At 42.8% G+C, this 19,259-nt stretch overlaps 1 protein-coding gene across 1 annotated transcript in view; it reads right to left on the reverse strand.

The window, feature by feature from the left end:
* Nucleotides 1-19,259, reverse strand: part of LOC146625992 (sodium channel protein type 3 subunit alpha-like) — a 206,402-nt gene that overhangs the window by 72,057 nt on the left and 115,086 nt on the right. The window contains exons 17-21 of the mRNA XM_085363113.1: nucleotides 18,022-18,183; nucleotides 17,746-17,940; nucleotides 3,154-3,294; nucleotides 2,947-3,067; nucleotides 1,320-1,507 (exon numbers count right to left, since the gene is read on the reverse strand). Coding sequence (XP_085219239.1) covers nucleotides 1,320-1,507; nucleotides 2,947-3,067; nucleotides 3,154-3,294; nucleotides 17,746-17,940; nucleotides 18,022-18,183 — 807 coding nt within the window. The remainder of the gene's footprint in view (nucleotides 1-1,319; nucleotides 1,508-2,946; nucleotides 3,068-3,153; nucleotides 3,295-17,745; nucleotides 17,941-18,021; nucleotides 18,184-19,259) is intronic.

Raw genomic sequence — 19,259 nt, forward strand, 5'->3', positions numbered from 1 at the left:
TTTGAGCCGATTTTTGAGTCGTGCGACCGTTTTGGCGATCGGCCCGATTTTGGCCTGCGTCGTGCATCGTGTAGTATACGTGGGGTAACGAGAAGCGATTGACACCTCACGACCAGCTCCCGATCATCAATCGCTTGGTCGTGAGGGTGTCACCGCAGTTTGTCACACTGCGCACGCGCAAACACAAATGTCAGCGAAAAAGACGGCGCAGCACGGCAGTGCAGCGTGTGATCTGGACACAAGCGATGGAGGCACAACTTGTAGAACTTTGGAAAGCTCATCCGAGCCTTTTCGATGTGGCCTCACAAAATTATCACGACCACAACAACCGTGAAAATAGTTGGATTTACACTGCTGCTCAATCACAGCTGCCTGATCAACGTTTTCCATTAGCAATTTAGCAAAGTTGATGGTGGTGGTGTGTCTGTGTGAGTGAAAGACACAGAGAGAGCGCGAGCGACAGATTTTCTGTTATAACCTTCATGTTATGGACGCACAGTGTGAGCACTCAGGTCGCATCAGAGCATCGGGCCGTATAGTGTGAGACCTGCATCGTGACCTATGAACTTCTAACCCCTGCGAGTAAATCGTACAGTTTGAGTAGGAGCTGAATCGCGCGACTGAAAAAATCGCACAGTGTAAGCCCAGCATAATCGGGGACCATGACATACAAGATAAATATCGTGATGTGTTGAATAAATCTTTAAACCATAAACATGAGTGTTCACTGAAGTCAGAATTTGTGTGTTTTTACCACCAACTTTTACACAGCAAGATTTCATTTTCTAAGCACAGAAGTCGCCCCCTGCTGGACATTAGAAAACTGTAAATTTACAGACTTGGCACCAGTGAAACAGTTACAGTAACACAACATCATTTCCATGAGCACCGGTTAAAAACCAGCTGAAGCTTGTTACAGCACAGATGGGTCAAATTCAGCTCAATCAGCGTCCTTCGGATAAAAAAAACAATGAAATGCATGGAAAAGAATATTAGTTAAATATATGTTGTTGTGCATTTACTTAAATATGTAAGTCTGGCTTTTTAAGATGAGCTGTAAGTGTTGAGTGGTAGACAGCGGTGCACCTGTAAGGGTTAATGAACTGACCTGAAGACAGACCAGCCGACAGACAGCCAGTTAGAAGGTAACCTCGGGGGGGAACAGCAGCTGACTCATCCTCACACCTGAGCTTCTTACGTCACACACAGGTGTGTGTGTGTGTGTGTGTGTGTGTGTGTGTGTGTGTGTGTGTGTGTGTGTGTGTGTGTGAACCAGAAAACCTCAGTTGGCTCAGCACAGAGTCAGTTCTCCTCCCTACCTCCTCCCTCTCCTCCTCCTCTTCTTCCTCAGAACCCTCAGTCTGCTCCTCCTCTCCCTCCCCATCCTCTTCCTCCTCTGGGAACTCTACGTCCGACTCTCCGGGGGCGATGGGGACGCTGATGGTCAGGTTGGGATTCGTCATGTAGCTGTCATCCTCCGGCACCACGTACTTCTCCACGTGACGCCCTGGGATGAAGAAAAAGATGGATGGATGAACTAATGGAAATATTTTTATCCCTACCTTTCTGCAGGATTTGTTTTATTTGATTTTTTATGAAAGTTGATTTCTAAACAGTTTAGAAAATCCAAACTCAAGGCCGTAGATGGTCAGACAGCGGGGCCGCGTAACAGTCTAAGACTTAGAAGATCTCTCTAAGAAGTTCAATAAAATGAACTTCATGTCTACATATTAGAGGGTCTGCTTCCACCAAGTTACTTGCCCAAGGACACAACGACCGAGACTGTCGGAGCCATCCCCAACCCCCGGGCCACAAACCAGTACCGGTCGTTTAGTACCGGGCCGCGAGAGTTGAGTCTCGGGTGTGAAATTCATGGTTATCAGGGCTTTTAACGTTTTTATCGTTATCTCAGTTTCACTGGGTCTTTTTCCGTGTGTTATGAATAAATCTTCATTTTTTTGGTACCGGTACTGGTTTTATTTTGTCGGATTTATCCGGCACACCTTAAAGGCCGGTCTGTGAAAGTATTGTCGGGCATAAACCGGTCCATGGCACAAACAAGGTTGGGGACCGCTGCTTTAAATAGATCAAGTTAAGTCTTAAATGCATTTCAAAGATGGAACTGCATGAATGCCACATGCATGGAAGCTTAATTTACTAAAAATCCCATCATATTTTACCAGATAAGACTTCAGCGTAGTGACTGAGACCATATCCACATCAGGAAAGTCCTTCCTGGGGTCTGTGGCCATTTTTTCAGAGACTTCTGCACAATCAGACTTCTGCTGCTCCTCTAACAGACTGATTTATTTGGGAGGGAACTAAACTACTTCATGGAAACTTCTCTTCAGCTCATTAAAAACATTCACTTTTGCCATCAGACCTGGAAGTTTCATGTTTTTGGTTTAATTTTAAGAGACACACCTGTCAATAATAGTTGACGGTGACCTTTGATGAAAATCTTATTTAAAGAAATTGATTTAGCAGCTTAATCTCATTTGTTAATTATGTACAAAGACTTTTTGAAAAGATGTTTGTTGTTTAACTGCTTCACACGGCTGATTGCTGTTTATGTGTGACTGCTTCTTGGCTGAGGGCAGGAACTTCCTGGAAACAAAGCTGGTCGGCTTTGAGTGGCTCTCACCCAAGAAGATGCTTGGCACACAACCATCAAATGGCAAATTAATGTGTTTATATCTTTTATGGATCGGCAGCTTATAAATACCAGATATTTTTACTCTTAAATCTCAGATGTCACAGTGCCTTACATGCATTAAACTGAGAATACAGCCGCAGCTGCATGACAGCAGTCCAAGGCTGGTTACTGAAAGGTGGAAATTAGCCAGATGAGGAGGTCATTGTGAATTCTAACAAAGGTAACACGAGAGGACGAGTACATCCGATCTGTGTTAGTGTGCGACAGAAATAATCTCTGAGGTATGTCACCTATGACAGCACCGTTGGCCTCCGTGTGGATGGTACTGAGGCGTTTCAGCTTCATCATGGCTTTGGCCTCCTTTCGCTTCTGACGACGACGCTTCAGGTTCCCATTAAAAAAATCCACCACCTGAACCACAGACAACATGAAGGAAAACACAGTGTGAGACAGAACGAGCTCTGTGGTAGTTTAAAAAGTGACGCACAGACGGGTACCTGTCTGCGGCACCAGGCCAGGCCCCGGGTGATCCTGTGAATAGCGATATGCAGGTTGTTCATCTCCCCGTCGTCGTCTGGAGCCGAGAGGTTGTCAGAGCTGAAACTGCTGAGGAGCAGAGCCAGGAAGAGGTTCAACAGCTGGAGACACAGAGAAAGACAGCGAGGGAGAGACGCTGAGTTTAGAAATTCAGTTTGTAAGACAAGATTCAAACGTGCGTCAGGATGTTCTCTTTGACGTCACGGTTTGCTGAACTGAACTGTGGGTGCGGTGTGAGCGTTGAGAAAACTTTTCAGGCTTTCTTTTTTCAAAAATGATCTTCATTAGTTAGCACTGATGGATATTTGCTGACTTCGCCAGTAAGCACCGAAACACCAGGGTTTCTCCTCAGAGGCTAAATCTGCGTCCTCGCTGCTGTCTGCACTGACCTCTAAAGCTAACAAAGACAGAGCATGGCACAAATCCAGCTGAGTCTCAGGGGAAGCTCATTAATATTTCAGGTACTTCGACATAAATAAGTTTTAATCCATTTTTACAATTTATCCTCTGGAGACCATGAATGTGTGAAGATCTTCAAGGTTGTCAGGAGCCATTAACCCTCCCTGTCACCCAGATGTTCCCAGTTGCTTCCATTCTCTCATCCTTTATTCTTTAGTTAACTCATTAAACACACACACTTACACACTCGCACACACACACAGCCTGTGTGGCGTCACAGTGTCCACGGAAGGTTGATTGCTCAGTGTGTGCTGAATAATGCCTGAGGCTCTTAGTAACTGATCACCAAGCCGGAGTGCTGCTCTTAGCCAGATTGCTTCTCTTTAACCACAACTCTGTGTGTGTGTGTGTGTGTGTGTGTGTGTGTGTGTGTGTGTGTGTGTGTGTGTGTGTGTGTGTGGTGACAGGTCAGGTGGCTCAGGTAGCAGCTTCCTGCATCTGTCTGATTTCAGCCAGCAGACCTCACAGCAGCAGACAGGTGGGTTTGTTTCATGCTCAGAGGCACTTCGGCAGGCCTTGCTATGCTTGTAACATAAATGACACCATGAGCACCACAACCGGCAGCACGGGTCTGTCTAACAGAACAGCCTACCAGATCAAAGTGTGCAAAGTGTGAAGCTGGAAAAGTTATAAAGGGTTTATCTTCAGATGTAAGATGAGGACTCGCTGCTCCTTTGTGTTGATAAAGAGCCCGATGAGGTGCTTTAGATCATAACGGTCCTGGATGCCCGCCCCCTTGGAGTTTTTTGGGGTGCATCCAACTGGGAAGAGACCCCGGAGTACTCTCCATAGAGATTACATATCTTGTCAAGCGTGGGATTACCCAGAAATAACTGGAAAACATTGTTGGGTAGAAGGGTGACCCAATTTCAGACAAATGAAGGAACATGTATTAAATGTATTTTTATGGTTTATGAGACCATCTGAGCAAATTTTCTCCAATAGCAAAGGGTTATCGTCATAGTCAACCAAAGACATGTTGGAGAAGTTCTCGCAGATGGAACAAATTTGTCTTTTAACATATGTTGAGTTACAGATCTAACGCCAAACCCCAACCCTAACCAAAGAATCGAGAATGAACCCAAAAACGAAGTGAAAAAGAATCACAGAAGGTTTTAAAATCTACCCTGCATCCTAAACTCTAAACGAGAATCCCTGTATGTCAAACAACGATGCTGAGGCCCTGCTACTTCCTGTTAAAAATATTTCCGATGTCAGCCTGGGTATGGGCCCTGTGTCCTCAGGTCATCCTGGTCCAGTCCAGCTCATAATAATTATCTCGCCGTCCATTTCTGCCTCGGCCCATCTATCAAACATTCACACGTCTCATTCACAGCTATTGATGAATCAAGCAGCGCACACACCCCGCAGGCTGGACGTCCCGCAGCTGGTTGTGTTTATGTAACGACTCAACTGGATCCGGCAGCTTTCCAGTTTCTGGTTGTGTAAGAGGAAACCGGGCCAGTGGGTCAATATCTGACACCAGGAAGCAGAACTCTGACATGTGTGTGCAGGCATGCATTACTCGTGTTGTGAGGACATGATGCAGCGCATGCAGTCATGTTGTCAGGACTTCTCCCCCAATTAATAAATCCTCGGTCATTTATATTTATTTATTTGTCCATTTTTTTTCTTGAGAAAGTTTTCAGTCTGCTTTGTGCAGGTTTGTGAACTCTCCAATTATATTATTTAAGGGCTGTGACTAAAAAGTATTATTTTACTTTAAACTGAAATTTTTAATTACCTAGGTTACAGTGTGTGTGTGTGTGTGTGTGTGTGTGTGTGTGCATTGATCCCAGCTGGTGGTGGCGGTGTGTGTGCTGTTGTTTATAGTACTGATCAGCGTTCTGCTGTTACAATCCCAGTTTCACCAGCCCAGGTCGCTGGAATTTGATTGGCTGTGCCCTTGACTCAAACACCAATAGATCAATGCAGCTGATTGGTTAACATGGCAACATACCTTGCCAGGTCAACCAGTGACCTTGCTGCTTTCCAACAGTCGATAGGAGATTGCTGACAGAAGTCTGTTTTATCAGTTTATTCATTTAAGCCTGTTTATAGGTCAAAATATGCCCAACCTTAATTATGTTTAAGTATAGTTTTGGCCACCTGGGGGCAGTAATATCGCCGTTAAAAGTGAGGAAACAACCTCCTACACCTACTGCACACCCAGAAGTTTAGCGTAACACCCCCGTCCTTTTCCAGCTACGCTTGTCTCAACAGTATATATCTGCTCTTGGTCTCTACCAACATTTAAAATAAATATCTGGCTCTTTAGCTCGTGAATACTCCACTCTATGGTTCACCAGCTGCCCACTAACTGTCTCTGTCAGCTGTTTGCAGCTGAGTAATTTAATATTGATTCATTCGGCTATAATAGATTTTTTGATTGATAAGATTTAATAAATTATCAGGAATAGTAAACAAAGAAGATCCAAGGTATGAGTTGCTCTCTATCAGTCAGGATTTGGACCAGAAGCTGTAACACACAGACTAACATCTGGAAATCCTGTACTCGGTGCTCAATTTCCTATTTTGAATTAAAAAAGTTCCTAAAACAAAACACAAGTATCATACGAAACTTCTAACCTGCATAAATAAAACACGATTCAGGCCAGAGACCAGAAATGTGGAGCCATGTTGACTTAATCTAATGTGACAGGTGTCCGCTTGGTTCCAGCAGGACAGTCAAACTGGACTAAAGCCCTGCTGCTGTGAGAGGGAAAACCCTCCGTGAAACAGCTGCATGTATTATGATGAGGAAGTGTGTGAGGTGGATACAGTGAAAGAGGGAGAAGGTTTATAAGTGTGTCCGTGCATCAGCCGTGGATGTGTTTATGCTTGGTGACAGCGTGAGCCATCTGTGTGTGGGAGCGCGTGTCAATTTCTGGACCACCTGATCCCCCCAAATTCACCTCGTTTAACTCGTTAAACGGATCGTAGCAATTAGCCTGGGGATTGGGCCAACCATCCACGCACTCTCACTCTCACACACACACACACACACACAGAAAGTTAAAGGCACAGCTGAGCCACTGGTCGAGCACACGGGCGGCAGAAAGATTTTGTTATTTATTTCCATGTATTTCTGATTGGATGTGAGACTAATTTGACCTCTTTTCAAAGTTCAGGTAATATTCTTCTCACTGTTGCTGCGTCTGCTTTACTTTCACTTTATTTCACTTCAAAAAGCCGCACTGATAAAGCCGCACTGATCTCTACTCCATTAACTGTCTGCTTCATTATGTTGGTGATGCTGGTTTAAATCCATTCTAAAGTTTCTGTGCAGGTGAACGAGGCAGAACATCACTTCTTCAAATTACAAACATAGTTTGTATCGATTTTATTGTGTCTGTCTGTGCTTTCAGTGGCTGCATTTTTATGTAACACACCTTGTATCTCTTTTTGCGAGTGCTTCATGAATATAAAATCTAATAATGTACTAATAAGAACTATTATCTTACAGCAGTGGAGCTGGATGCAAATGTATCTGTGAGGAAGAAAAACATCTGATCGAGTTCTGCCCACATCATGATTCGATGTCTACATGCAAATGAGCTACACATATTGTATACATTGGTGAAGACCAGCACAAAAAAGTGAGACTGCGGAGACGAACAGACGACAGGTTTGCCTGTAGCTGCTTGGCGAGACAACCCAAGCTAAGTCCTTCTAGAAGAAAGTCAGCAGCCATCTTTGGAACCAGTCTGTCCAGTTAATTTGTCCATCGGTCAGTCAAATCTGAAATTAACTCATATTTTTATACAGTAACTTTAGTATATTTAATGAAAAGTTTTAAAATCATGCCGTGAATATATTGAGAGTTACAGGCCGTAGAAGTACAAATGTGGCGCTTTTTATTCTGCATTATTTTTCCATCATTGAGTCCTCATAATGTCTGTACAGGCGTTTAAAGCCAACCAACCAAATCAACTTTACACATGGCATGAACTAAAAAGAGATCAATAACAGGCGTGCACCAACATGATGTCTGCGAGGCAGAGGAACCGAAAGAAATGCTGGTAACCTGGATAAACTTCAAAAAGCACATTTTGGGTCAAACTGCCAGCTCGAAATCAGAGACAACCCAAACGATGGGCTGTAACGCCACCTGTTGGTTTCAAACGCCACAGTTTTTACCTTCATGGTGGTGTTTCAGACACTTCATTGTGTTGATGAAAGGGTGGAGTGCTGAGTTATCAGCTAAGCTTGACAGACATGTTAACATGAGACTCTGTGGGAATCTGACTCACTGTCGAAGCCTGCCTCGAGCGGCCATCAGAGGAACTGCAGGTTTAGCTTCATCTTTCTTGCCCAAACAAATTACAGCAAATTTTGCCTGCTGTGTATTTTAAAATCAGAGATCATTGACTGAGGAAAGCTGTTCCACAGTTTGGGCGCTCCAACCTCAAAAGCACGATCGCCTCTGGTTTTAAGATCAGAGCGAGGGACCGTTAGAAGGGTTCGATCGGAGAGCCGGCTGCGTTGATAAGGCAGGAACGTGTCCACGTACAGCTTTTTGTGTTAGTAACAGTGGATTCTGAATTTCACTGGAAGTCAGTGAAGGGATGCAAGGATAGGTGTAATATGTGAGCATCGGCTAGTTTTGGTTAGCAGCTTTGAACTAAGTGGAGACGAGCTATGGAAGACCTAGAGATGCACACAATGATCAATCTTTAATCATTCACAATGTGTCAGGGGCTGGGTCTGTGAGCCGGCGTTTGTGTGATTTTGTGTTATGCTCTTATGTTAAAATCATGTGCTGTTCTTAAGTTTGGTTTGCTGGTGTGTTTTTTCTATGCTTCTGTGTAGGTTCCCCTTGTGTCCCTCTGTCACTCCCTCTATCTCGTGTCAAGTTTGCGTGTCCCAGTTCATGTCTCTTCACATTTCCTGTTTTATTTTGAAAGTCTTGTTTCTATGCTCTTTGTGCTTAGTGTACTTTTCCCTGTGGTGTCATGATTATTTGTGTCAGCTGTGTTTCCCCAGGTGTTTCCATTTCCCCCGTTACCCTTCTGTGTATTTAAGCCCTCTGTCGTTCTCTGCTCAGTGTTGGTCCGTCTGCTTGTCTTGTGTCGTGTCACAGTATATTTTCTGGATTGTTTTCACGCGTCTGTTTAGGTCTCTATTCATGTTTCGAGTCATAGTTTTTACAGGTGCCTGTTCAGATTCACGTCACGTCAATGTTTTCATGTTGAGTTTAGTTTATCCCAGTTCAGTCTTGCCTTGTTTTTCTGTTTTGGACTTCGGCTAATAAACTGCTGACTTTTGGTTAAAGCTTCGTCTCTCTGGTGTCTGCTTTTGGGTCCGTTTCAGAGACACGGATGAAGTTTGCATGTGCTGGATGTTGTTTGTTGTGAAATAAAGCGAGCATCTCGCTCAGATCTACAGAGTCCCGTCATTCATCACGGTCGCTGTCGCTGACTCGCTGAATACTTTCATCATTAAAGACCGACTGTGCATACAGGAGCGCTCAGCTCTGAGTGAAGTTCATCTCGGGTAGTCGAGGAGAGCCCAAGAATCAGCTGCTGCTGTCCTGGATAATTTCATGAGCAACAAACACACACACACACACTCACGCACACATGGGGGAGGTGGTGGTGATGAATGGGTAGGTAACACGATCTGCTTTTGGTGCTTCTCCTCGTCACAACAAACCCCTGTGAGCAAAGCCCCCTGGGAAAAAACGTTTGCAACGTGAGAGATGAAGAACGAGAGAGAAGGGTGAGAGAGGGAAGAGGAGAGAAAGAGAGCGGGCGAGGAGAGGACGAGGTTATCTCTTAGCCTGTAATATTGTTTTATATAATGTTTGAACACAGGGAGGACAAAGTGAGTTACAGGGACACCTAAAATGTACAAATACAGAAGCAGAAGGCTGCGAGATGTGAACTAAAGTATATGGACGCTGTACTAAAACGGTTTAGAATCACTAACAGAAACGCTGGAGCCTCAGACTGATCATTAAAAGACATGTTAGGGTCACATTTCCACAGGAGGACGTGCCGTCTGTCATTTCCCACAATCTGTGGTTGGAGCGTTTTGAGGATTTTGCATTCAGAATAAGACTCAGTGTGTTTCAGATTAATACTCCCAACCTGAAGCTATGGGAACGTGATGATCCCGGGGAGTTGCCAGACAAGGTTTAAAGCCATTAAATACAAAGAGGGATAATTGGACCGCACCACCACTTCCTGCTGAAAGGGACAATGTGTGTCTTCTTTCATTTAAAAACAAAGTATTTGTATTTAATTAAATATTTGCGTTTAGTGTTTAATGATTTTGATTTTCTTCTTTGGTGTTTAGTTTATTAACAAACCAGAGTATACTGCATTGTTTGTTGTTTACAATTGTGTTTTGTTTAGTTACCCCTCGTGTGTCATAGTGGTCTGCTCAGCCATTGTATGACCCTTGTGCGTCATTTCATGTGTGGGTCAGTTATGTGTGTTTGGGCACTCATTTGGTTTGTTAAGTTTTGTTTATTTGACGTCTTTTATGAGCTCAACATTTATTACTTTTGTAAATATGATTTTAGGGGGTTAAATAAATGAAAACCATGTTTTTCTAATAATTCCTGAGACTCCTGTTTTTCAACTCGGTCCTCAACATTTACCTTAAAATTAAGTTCAGCTCTTTCAGTGTTTCTGTGGTAACCGTGGTAATAACTACTGATCTTAGTAGTTATTGCTTATTTTTTTAAGGAAACCAATGAGAAATCAAAAGAAATGACCCAATTTCAAAAGGCTGTAATTAATAAAGTAATAAACACAAAAGCTTGCAGTAAATTTTATAATATATGGGTGAATATAATGTTTTACATACAAAGCAACTTTCACAAGTGCCCTATATGTCTCCCTTGGATGAACAGCATATTATATGTCCATCTATCATCCATGCATCCATGCTGCTGATGGAACCTATTTTACACATGTCAGTAATCACATACGTGGTTCTAAATGTGCAACTGAAACTGATGTGTTGGGTTTTCTGCCCTGGGTTTGTCTCTTAGGTATCACGTACTGGAGATGTTTTAGGACAACTATGAACAAACAAAAACAGTTCAGTCATAATTATCCAACCAGGTGTTTGTACGGTTGTTTAATAGGATAGCTGTGCTCTCTGTGGGGGTGTCAGGGGTAGAGTGCTGTTAGGAGGCAAGCCTGTCACAGCTGTCACAGGACGAGAGGTTGGACAGGTTCTCAGTCCATCATAAGGCTCATAGTTCTGTGCGATCCACTGGGTTTAAACATCAGTATTGGACACTGAGAGGATGCAGTTTGCGAGCCTCTCAGTGTTTACAGCATGGACATTTAATCATTTTACACAAAAAGTAGCGCTTTTGGGGTTTATCATTATAAACTCCATGTTCCGGACACAGAGGAAATAAAAAGATTGTTAGTGCTAAGAGTTAATATTCTTTATCTCCACTGGACTGATTAATACAAGCCCAACGTGTCCTGGTTTCCATAATTGTCCACTTTTTCATTGTGTTCTGAATCCTGTTGTTTTATTTTTAACTTATAATAAAACTCGTCTTAGAAAAATATACATTTAATGTAACAGAGTTGATGCATCCCACCATTTATTTTCCTCCGCACGTGTGTTGTTTCTGCTTTGACCTGAAGCGCCTCATATAAGACCACCACCAGATGTTTCTTCTACTAAGAATAATCCATCCAGCATATATGTAATTAATCGGTCAGACAATTCAAACTGCTGATTTGTGCTGTTTGAGCAGCTTTGGAGGCCCTGCTAAAAATGACAATGATAAAAGTGAATGTACATGTATAAATGAACGGAGAGGAAAAGAAGTGGAAAAAAAACAGGAGAAGAAGAGGAGGAGAAGGTGGAGGAGGAGGAGCGCAGAGGCAGGTGTGCTGCTGCTCAAGTGCTGGCTCAGGAAAACACATTCAGCCGCTCATTTGTCATAAAGAGAAAAAGCAAAGAAACATCTGGTTCCCTCTGTGCAGCTGCACACACACAGACACACACAGTTCAGGAACACAGTCTGCAGGAAGTAGCAGGAAACACTTTTCAGAATAAAAGCCCAGGAACAAAGGCAGCTCAGAAACTGTTTCTGAAGAACATCAGGACAGAGATCTACATGAATGAATCCATTACTCTATTAGGATAATCCAGTGATTTACAACTTTAATCAACTTCACATTTACCTTTAATGACAAACTATCTATCCCAGGGGTGGGCAGTCTCAGTCCACGAGGGCTGGTGTCCTGCAGGTTTTAGGTCTCACCCTGGGTCAACCCACCTGAATCACATGATGAGTTTGTTACCAGGCCTCTGGAGAACTTCAGGACATGTTGGCTGTTTCCCAATTCAGGGTCTGCAGCCTCAACGATCCTCAAGGGCCGCGTACTCAAAGACCACTAAGGCCGGAAGTGCGAGGCTTGTGAAATGGGACGGTCTAGCCTCCGTCGCGCTGCCCAGGTTGCCTAGCAACCATGATACTAACCACTGGAAACGTGTCATACAGCTTTGTTTGACAGAAATGAAGGAGAAAACCTTTTGTTTATTTGTTTGTTTGTTTCTACATGAGCTTTGATCATTCTCTGTAAGATTAAGCTCAGCTATTGAACGGCGTATATTTTAAAGTAAAGGCTTTAAAACCAAGTTAGTACAAACGTCACTAATGTCACATAACTTTGCCGACATGTGGCCAACAGTAATGTTTAATGTTCTTCGTTATTAAACATTTGCACATAAATAAGTGACATAATATTCAGTACTTAAAGTTCACTCTTCGGGGGCCCCTCATCCGCCGTTTTTTTTCGGCACAATTATCCACACCCAGCGCCACGCTATGCATTCTGGGATATGTTGGGCCACGAAGGACGCATTTGAGGGCCGCATTTCGAGCAGCCTTCAAATTGGGACAGCCTTCGTCGTGTCACTGTGACGTAATCGGCCTTAAAATGCGGCCTTTAAAGCTGCAGACGCTGAATTGGAATACAGCGGTTGAGGAGCTAATTTAGCCATTTAAATCAGCTGTGTTGGTTCGAGGCCACATCTAAAACCTGCAGGGTTTTATTTTGCACTTTTCACTTTTCTTCCACTCTTCGTTCTCCTTCTGTGTTTCCCCCTTTTGGTCTTTCCATCTTTTAAATTCCTCCCTTTCATTTTAATTCCATCTCTTTATTTCCTCCTTCCTTCCTTTCTTATCATACTTCTTCCTTTTCCTTCTTACCTTTTCTCGTTCCTTTTGTTTTCATTTTCCTTCTATTACTTCCTCTTTTTCCTTTCTGGTTCTTCGTACCCCTCCATCTCGCTGTTCATTTTTACTTTTTCCATCTTTTCCTTCTTCTGTTTACTTTTGCTCCTTATTTCCTTTTATTTAAACAGGAAGCAGGAAGCTTAATTTCTTCCCTCTGTGCCTTGTTCTTGCTTTTTCTGATTTCTTTCTTGAAACTGTGTCAGATTTATTTTCCTCTCTTCTTTCCTCTTCTGCTCTCTCCCTCTCACCATTTACCATTTCCTTCTTCCTTGTTTAGTTTTTCCACTACTTTTCCCTCTTTAGTTCTCTTGCCAAAATGTTTTCCTTTTCCTTCCTCACCTTTTCTCTTCCTCCTTCATTTCTTTTATTCTCGTACTCTCCCTTTGTCTTCTTCTCTTCCTTTCTGTTTTTCTTTTCATCTTTTCTTTTCTCTAGTACCTATTTTCTTCCTTTTATACCCTCAGTTTCCTTGTACCATTTCCTCCCTTTTCCTGTCTTTACATATGAGACTACTTTTCTTGTTCCTTTCTTTTACCCCGTGCTTCTAAATTCTCCTCTTCTTTATTTTATTGCATTTCTTCCCTCTTCATTTTCTTCCTCCTCAACTTTTCTCCTTCTTTCCTGTACTGTATCAGTTTTATCACTTTCTTCCTCAGGTTCTTACGTCTCTATTACCCCTTACCTTTTCTCCTCATCCTTCTGCAATAATCCTTTAACTCTGTTTTTATTCTTTGAATTTGTTTCTTGTTTGTTCTACTGACAACTTCTTTTCTTGAGTTTTTCTCACTTCTTTCACTTTGTGAGTTCCTCTTCTTGCTCCTATCCTTTCCCACTTTTTGTCCTCCTTCCCTTTTATTCTTTTCTCCTCCCCTTTTCCTTCTTCCTTCCCTATTTTCTTCCCATTGCTCCTTCCTTATCTTCTCTTGCTTTTCTTTAATGGCATCTCCCTCTTGTCCTTTCCTTTGATCTTTTCTCTCTCTGTCTCTGTTACCACCTCTTTATTCCTTTTGGCATCACCTCGAATTACCTTAACTTGAATTACCCTTCCTGCTTTCCTTCCTGTCTGTTTACAGTATTTGGACATGCTTTCACTTGTTTCCTCCTTCCTCACTGCCTGTTATGAGGTCTGACAACGTGACATCCTATAACCACCACCACCAAAAAAAAAAAGTCATGCACACATACAAACACGTGAACGCATGCAAGGCATGTGCACACCTAAGCACGCTGAGGTGTGCACAATGGGGCCATTTCTAAAAGGATAAATCACATGAATAGCAAAGGTTCACACACACACACACACACACACACACACACACACACACACACACACACACACACACACACACACACACACACACATTCATTCACTCAGGTCAGCATATCCCTCTGTAGGAGGAGATACAATTCCTGTCACTGAGGACGGAATAAGAGGCTGTTGACGGCATGCTTGTCTGCGTGTGTGTGTGTGTGTGTGTGTGTGTGTGTGTGTGAGCTGTCTGGCCTATCAAGCTCATTATTAAATATCCATGAGACCATTAAGCTAAATAGATGAGTGAGACTCTATTATTGCTGCGCGCACACACATTTCATGATCCACTGACTGGTGAATATGAGAATCCACTACAGAGTATATTACAGGCTGTGAAGACTAGACAAGGAAGAGGAGGGACAGAACGAGGAGCCCAGGGAACAAATGAAAATGATAAAAACGGAAATTAAGGAGTAAAATTAAATTGTATTCAAGCTCCTTTTTCCACATTTGTTGATCCTGCTTTCTTTGTCATGTAAAGCATCCTTTAAATATATTTATTTAAATATATTTATTTAAATATATTTCTTTAATATATTCTATTTATCCAGTTATATTTGGACCCCAAACTCTGGTGTTGGGATATATATACGCTAAGATCTGACTGCTACTCAGACACCTGCTGCTGCTAAAACATAAATGCAGTTTAGAATAATAATGCTATAAACTGCTGAATCTGTTTGGCTGCTGCTCTCCCTGCATCAGGCTCATGTTGGGACATCAACGATTATGGAGCCATACCAACAAATCTATGATGTACTGTTTGTTAACAATAAAACATTTTGAGATGGATCTAGTTCCACAGATCCAGAAAAAAACTAAAAACTTTCAATCCAAGATATTTTTATTCCAAAAAAGAAAAGGTAGCATCGGTGCAGCACCTAGTTTCCTCTGCTGCCCAAACATCTCCTGTTCACGAGTTGATTTATCTGTTTGACCTGTTGTACTTTGGTTAATTTAAAAAAAAGAAAATCTTGTATTCGTCTTTGTGAGTAATGTCACCCTGAGATCCCGGTTCTAGGCAGAAGCATATTTATGGGATAAATTCATCTACAATCCACTGAGAATTAGGGAAGAGCCAGAAACACAACAGCTGAGACAAACTAGGAAATCATGCATACAGCAGAAGAAGCTAAAGTAACACTTTCAAGTGCTGGGATTTTATTTCAGTGTTTTTAATGTTTACAGTAAGGGGGATTCCAGAATTTGAAGAAAATTAACTTCAGCTCAGTCTTGAAACCAAAGTTAGGAGGAGGTGCAGGAATCAGGCTTCACCTCAGACTACTTGAAATAAAAGCTTATTATGGATTTTATTTTTGTCCGGTGAGGCCAAACACAAGTTGATGACCGGCTTTATTGCTTGCATTCATTTCAGTCAGATATCCTCCCACGTTATTCCACAGAGGAATATCCTCTATAGCTGAGGAGGTAGAGCAAGTCAGGCTTTAATCACAAGGTTGTTACTGGACATTCAGCTACTCGAAGTACGGGAAAAGGTACTGAACCCCAATCTAGCCCTGATGAAACGGGGTATGAGTGTATGATGATAAGGTTTTTAAAAATGATTAAAGGCATAAAGGAGGTGTGCCAAGTACCTGTCCTGACAGGTGTATTGAAATCTTACTGTAGAGGAAAACTTACTAATATTTACTCAAAATCTGGTTCAGATGTAGTTTGACTGCTGAACTTACTCATTATTATTTCAGAGACGTGTCAACTCTGCCAGCTCACAAGTGACCAGTACTTTTGTTTTTTTTACTAATGCTGCGGAACAAAGTAATAACAAACACACCCTGCATGTGACAAAGTGGTGAATAATATCGTCTCACTTCAGCTATGACTTGTGTGCTTGAATGAGTGTGTGTGTTTGGGGGGGGGGGGGGGGGGGGGGGCGTTTGACCATCTGATCGTGGAACTTTCTCTTCTCCAGTTACGTACTACTATAATCCCTCTCCCCCAACAGACAGACAGACAGACAGACACACACACACACACACACACACACACACACACACACACACACACACACACTCTGATTGATTGATGTGTTTAGACGTGCAGAGGTGACGTGTTCATGCTAGCAGGGGGTTGCATTGTATAGTAAGAGAGGTAAAACGAGCTCTCTGTGTGTGTGTGTGTGTGTGTGTGTGTGTGTGTGTGTGTGTGTGTGTGTGTGTGCGTTGGGGGTGCTGGGTAAGATGAGATGGCAGATAGTTATCAGAAGAAAGGAAATCTTTTCTGTTCTCCTTTTGTCAAGTGCTCCCTGCATTGGTCTGTGTGTGTGAGATAACACTTAGTCTACACAAAAATTAAACTGCTAATACAGTCCAAGTAAAAACAAAACACATAAAAATGGAACGAGCATAAAACAAGTGAAATGTATTTATTGGTCAAAGGAGCTCAGCTTCAAGAATTTGCTCTGGAAATTTCTTAATAATGAAAGTTATAAGATGAAATAAATGACTTTTTTGGATATGTATGTTGTGATGGTGAAGGCCATCAAAATCAGCAAGCATCCCTCCTCTGTGGACCACAAGTCTTCTCCGAGCTGGCTGAGCTGTCACATTTTCATCCCTCAGCCTCGACTCGAAGCAGGATTCGATACCCGCGGTAGCACATGGCTAAGTCAGGTCAGGAAAGCCCACCTGCTGACCAAAACACAGCCTTTCTCTTCTGCCCAACAGTTATTTTTAACGAGCTCTGTTTAGCCAAAATGCTGAATTACAGTTAACTCTAACCCTAACGACTGTAGACTCGGTCCAAAGTGCTTGGATAGAAGACAGCTGGCCTTTGATTCAAGCACTTTGGACTGGACCATGACCTGGATGATTAAGAACCTGCACAGACACACACAACTACACAACTACCAACTCAGTTTGCTCACAGTTATGAGCAAAGTTAGCCAGCATCTCTCACTACACTGAAGCAAATATCTCAACTTTTGTGAAAAATCTTCCTCACACTGCATTGAAACACTCATCAGCTGAGATTCTCCTGACAATCAGAATCCAAGGAGAAGCTTATGGACGCTGTCTGACAACAACAGGATTTCAAGGGTCTAACTTCTCTTTCACATTGACCCAGGGGGACAAAGGGACACGGCCTTGAGAAAAGTGAGAGAAATCATTAGACTTCATGGTGAGTTATGATAATATCTTACAGCAGTATTCGAAGTGTAAAACCTTTGTGTTTGGGTTGAATACATCATTGCACCAACTTAGGTCAAAAGCAGCCATTCCTCCTTCTGAACAACATTCCAGTTTGCCAATGTCGAGTCATTTAAAGTGACTGTCTCTGGAGACTGACAATGACCGTGAGACTACATGGACCAATGTTAAATAGCTAGCCAATGACGCTAATTTGCTAATGATGCTAAAGTTTTACATCTCCTCAAAACATTTGTTTTAACTTGCAGACTGCCAACACCAACTGACCGGCTGGAGCACAACGGACATTCCAGCTTAGTCCAATAGATGATCATACCCAGTATAAGTCAGTCACACCTCCTAAAAGTCAAAATTCCAGAGGGATTCTTTGATTAAGCAGGTAGGAACTCACCACCAGGTTTCCGATGACCATGACCAGCATGAAGACGAGGATGCAGAGCGGCTGCCCTGCGACCTCCATGCAGTCCCACATGGTCTCTATCCACTCGCCGCACAGCACCCTGAAGACGATGAGGAACGAGTGGAAGAAGTCCTTCATGTGCCAACGAGGAAGAGTGCAGTCCTTGGAGATCTTACACACACATTCCTGCAGAGGCGGCAGAAAGAAGCTCAATGTTCTGAACAAGCGACGTCAGGCCCGTACCTTAGTCTGGGTCAGAAGTGTTACCTGGTAGTTTTTCCCAAACAGTTGCATGCCGACCACGGCAAAGATGAAGACGATGATGGCGAGGACGAGCGTCAGGTTGCCCAGAGCGCCCATAGAGTTCCCGATGATCTTTATCAGCGTGTTGAGAGTTGGCCATGAGCGAGCAAGCTTAAAAACACGTAGCTGCAAGGGAAGCGAGGAAAAGGAAGAGACAGCAGAGCTAAAACCAGGTTTCTCAGATGATGTCATGAGCACATTGCTCAAGAGTTGTCTGCCATATTGGATGTAATTGAGCTATCGGTTGCTAGGGAAAAATGGAAGTTGGCAGTGGTTCCTATGGCTGTTTCTAGGTTAAATCAGATGTGAAGACAGTGCTACATGAAAAACCACACAGACATTCTCCTTCAAATTAAACGTTGTGCCTCAGCACTGCAGCCAACATGTTGCAAAGACACAACTATTACTTTGAAGGTAAACTCTTCATTTCTGGTTTGTGTCACACTTTGCACAGTTTGACTGCAGCCCAGAGAGCAGTGTTTGTGGGCAGGTGCATGACGTCCATTCCAACTACAACTGCAGCAACATACTGGTGGTCAAAGCAATCACAAGGAGGACGGGCAATTAGGGGTGGGCGATATAAACGATATACGATAGAAACAATATAAATTTGGCCAACGATAGAGATTTTGACTATATCGCTCTATCGCGATAGCGCATGTTGATGATGTCATCAAGCGGCGCCTGTTTTGGTCGAAAGCATCGCAGTGGCTAAAACCATTATCATCTGCAAATTATGGCCGGCGACAGTCACAGCAAAGAGATGAAGCCCTTTTGAAATATGGGGAAAGCCAAAAACTGCGCTTCCTCCACTTCCGTAACATTGATTCATTAATGTTGAATTCTCTCACAGCTGCTCTATTCCCATGTTGTTGCAGTATATTAATAACTAACCTCGTATTGTGGATGAATAATCTCAGTTGTTCTCCTGACTGAAGTTTGGCCCGTGTACAGCATCCTGCTATGCGATTGCATTTGTCCCTGACCACCAGAATCCCTCACGTTAACTTTTAATGAGTGGAAAAAAAGTTGGCGTTCATCCTCCAGCTTCACTGTGCTAATGTTATGCTAACATAGCTGTGTCGCTAGCAATCATGTAGCACAACATTATATATCAGGTAGTCAAACTTCAGTAACCCCTCAAAGGCCACTGCTGTTTAGTTTCTGTCTTCATTTATGTTGGAAGTGATAGCAGAGCTGTA

This window comes from Diplotaxodon limnothrissa, linkage group LG9 (assembly GCF_057381915.1).
Source record: "Diplotaxodon limnothrissa isolate DT_005_m linkage group LG9, D_limnothrissa_male_GT1.1, whole genome shotgun sequence".
NCBI lineage: Eukaryota > Metazoa > Chordata > Actinopteri > Cichliformes > Cichlidae > Diplotaxodon > Diplotaxodon limnothrissa.